The sequence below is a fragment of the Asparagus officinalis genome, unplaced genomic scaffold, assembly GCF_001876935.1.
Source record: "Asparagus officinalis unplaced genomic scaffold, Aspof.V1 AsparagusV1_Un3019, whole genome shotgun sequence".
NCBI classification, from domain to species: Eukaryota; Viridiplantae; Streptophyta; class Magnoliopsida; order Asparagales; family Asparagaceae; genus Asparagus; species Asparagus officinalis.
Genome location: NW_017975278.1, coordinates 1 through 2,935, shown reverse-complemented (window position 1 = coordinate 2,935; position 2,935 = coordinate 1). Strand labels below are relative to the sequence as shown.

Genomic DNA, 2,935 nt, shown 5'->3' with positions numbered 1-2,935 from the left:
CCATACATGCACATTTCATCCTTCTCCAAATTTTACACATTGGATTACTATTAGTTTGACTGGTTATTACACATTATCTAAATCTTGTTATTTTACAATGGCGCTGGTTGGTTTTGTCTTTTGAAATGAAAAGTAAATAATTGTGTTTTCCTACAAGAAGCGAAAGAAGTATGCAAAGCAGGTTAGCCAGTACTCAAAAGTTTGAGATGTTTGTCATTATAACATTCCAAGCATAGAGAATTACATTGCATTAAATATATCTGATAACGCGCATGAAAAATTAAAAGCTAACAACAGAGGATCATTGGTGAGACTTTAAGAACAAAAAATCGTTAGCGTACCACACCTAAAAGCATCATAAAATAAGTCTTAGATGCAATGAAGAAGTCGAAATCTTATTAAGTAACCAGATATCCTTGTACCTTAAGGACAGCAACGACCAGACACAGAACTCCGGTCCACTACACAAGCCACCAAGGCCAGCTGTGATGCGATAAATTTCATGAAATGATGTAGTGTCCCAGCATCTTATGATACTATAAAAGTTAGAAAATGTATTAGAACCAAACAAGGAGAAGGAATAGATGAAGCAATTATCCATTGGTTATATAAGTAAAACAACTGAGAAGGGAATTTCATTAAATTGCAAGCAGAAAAGAATAAACTCAAAATTTCCAACTACTTTGTAGATATAGTCAGGCAAGCAGAAGTAAACAAGTCTTTGCAAATAAAATTAAGCAAAACTTGCTGCAGCCAACTAATGAAACATACCCTTCGCTACTGCCGGAAAATATTAGCTTTGCATTGAAACTCCAAGCAACACTTAGGATGCGTCCTGCACATAAAAATGATTGATAACTACTGTAAAAGGTATTATAAAAGTGAAAAAAAGAGAGGGTAAGTGTATGAGTCTAACCGCTAACTCGAGGAAATGATCTATAATAAGTTAGTCCATTTGTATCGGACATGTAATATAATCGTACACAACCATCATCACAGGCAACGGCTACCCGCTGATCATTTTTTCCAATAAATGCAGTATGAGATTCATCTAAATCATAATCATCGTCAGTACAACCAGACTCACAATCACTGTAAAGATCATTTGCATCTCCACTGGCCATTTGATGTGAGTTAATTTTCTTAGAATGTGGTCAATCATCAAGCGGTTCTACATTCATCTGCCAAATTGACACTCCAACTGAATCTAGAAGAGTCTACAAATCAAACAAATAAAGGGAACTCATAGTAAGTAGACAAAGTGTTGATCTCATTAAGAAAAATATAGCAAAATGTGCTCAATGCTCAACAAACACTGACTTTGTGTTGCATTATACAATCCCAAAAATGCCAAAAAGAAAAAGAAAACAAGAAAAGGAATAGAGAGGGGGGGGAGGTGAGATATAAAACAAGGATGCAAGAACTACTAAACAGTTCAAAAATACAAAATTCACGTCGAATACCATGCTATTTTGATGCGGTGTTCAAGAAAAGAATGATGAAATGTTGCAATCATATAACAGATATATTGGTAATTTAATGGTGTGGTCTGGTCAATATGAAAAACTTAAGAAATTACAACTTTCGGCCATCCTGTCACTTGCATATGAATCTAATCTCATGTGTAGGTATGACGTAAAACAATAACCAAAAAAGAAAAAAAATTGAAGCATCTGTCCTAAACTTTTAGGGTTAGTACACTGAATCCGTTTCTTCCATTCAATTTAGTTAATAAGATAGTCCTTTAAAGATTAAGGGAACGATTTTAAAACTACTTCAAAAATGTTTGTTTGTATTCATATATGTGAATAGAAAGGAATACTTTAGCTGCTCACTGAATTTCATAAGCATATGCCTTACTTTGTGTATATCATGTGGCAGAAAAGTTGAAGATAGTGGAATGTAGAGTGTCATGGAATACCAAGCCATGTGCTAAGCAAACAACAGAAAACACACAAAAGTATTCAGTCAAAAAAAAGTTGCTCACCCAACTAAATCAGCCGCAAGAACAGATCTCAACAAATCTGAACGAGATGGAATAGTCCTATGAATCTCAGAAGAAGGGAACGGTGTATGAAGAAACCATCCAACTTTCATATTGCTGTTATATTCCTTCAAACATTTGGGAAGAAACATTAGATGATAATCATGGCACCAAACAACATCCCCCTCTTCATAGTGCTCATTGTCAACATCAGCAAACATCTGGTTTGCCCTCTTGTATGCATCAAACTGAGACTGGAAGCTACGGGTTGTGGCTAATCGATCTTCTTGAGGGAGTCCGAGGTAATGGAAGAGAGGCCATAGGATGTTGTTACAGTATCCATTGTAATATTGGTGCACTATTTCCTCATCAAGGAAAACTGGAATGCATCTCTGTTTGCAAATATAACAACATTTTATATTAGATTACAAAAGCATGAATGTTAAGAGCTCATCAACTTTATACCTTTTCAGCTAGAGCTTTTGTAAGAGCTCTCTGCCAAATTTCATCTGGCACATTTACACCGACCCATCCGATCCATTTAGCGTCTACCTCCTTTACCCCTAAAATAATGCAATCAAATTCTCATTATGTCATCAGTCATCTCGCTAACGAGTGATTAAAATTCTCCATTATAGAACATTAGACCAAGAAGCAATCATGCAATACAATTTAGCTTCAACCTCCTCACCTCTAAAATAATGCAAGAAAATTCTAGTCATTCTACCATATTGCTACCAAATTGGTCAAAATTCTCAATCATATATAAAACAATTATAGCAACAAGCAACCATGCACTAAAACTTAGCATCCACCTCCTCCACCCACGAACTAATGCAACAAAACTCCCATCATTGCATCATTTTTAACTCCAAAAACTTTATTAAATTCCCTATTCTAAACTAACATGACGACGAAGCAACCATGCAGTGGAGATAAGACTAAAGCTCA

General features: G+C 35.3%; 2 protein-coding genes across 4 annotated transcripts; both read right to left on the bottom strand.

The window, feature by feature from the left end:
• Positions 1-19: 19 nt before the first annotated feature.
• Positions 20-2,922, bottom strand: LOC109828631. 3 transcript variants are annotated; one of them, XM_020395590.1, is made up of 6 exons: positions 2,450-2,921; positions 1,988-2,376; positions 917-1,217; positions 772-835; positions 423-536; positions 22-346 (listed from the first exon to the last, which is right to left on the bottom strand). In XM_020395590.1, the coding sequence occupies exons 3-6, from the start codon at positions 1,122-1,124 to the stop codon at positions 316-318; spliced, it is 417 nt and encodes a 138-aa protein (XP_020251179.1). In that variant the 5' UTR covers positions 1,125-1,217; positions 1,988-2,376; positions 2,450-2,921; the 3' UTR covers positions 22-315. The 3 variants fall into 3 exon arrangements, with proteins under 3 accessions (XP_020251177.1, XP_020251178.1, XP_020251179.1); XM_020395588.1 differs by having other exon boundaries at positions 20-536; positions 2,450-2,922; XM_020395589.1 differs by having other exon boundaries at positions 20-536; positions 917-2,376; positions 2,450-2,922.
• Positions 1,984-2,547, bottom strand: LOC109828630 (alpha,alpha-trehalose-phosphate synthase [UDP-forming] 1-like; the record flags this gene model as incomplete). The annotated part of the gene is made up of 2 exons (XM_020395587.1): positions 1,984-2,376; positions 2,450-2,547. Coding segments are annotated over 2 exons (491 nt in total), but the record flags the coding sequence as incomplete, so codon positions are not given.
• Positions 2,923-2,935: the final 13 nt, after the last annotated feature.

What these genes read in the sequence shown, in the direction of transcription:
- LOC109828631 (XM_020395589.1), bottom strand. Translation starts at nt 1,124, where the DNA reads ATGGCCAGTGGAGATGCAAATGATCTTTACAGTGATTGTGAGTCTGGT. An exon ending in ATCATTTCCTCGAGTTAGCG is followed by an intron (nt 836 to 916) that starts GTTAGACTCATA and finishes TTTTATGTGCAG; the next exon opens with GACGCATCCTAAGTGTTGCT. An exon ending in TTTTCCGGCAGTAGCGAAGG is followed by an intron (nt 537 to 771) that starts GTATGTTTCATT and finishes TAACTTTTATAG; the next exon opens with TATCATAAGATGCTGGGACA.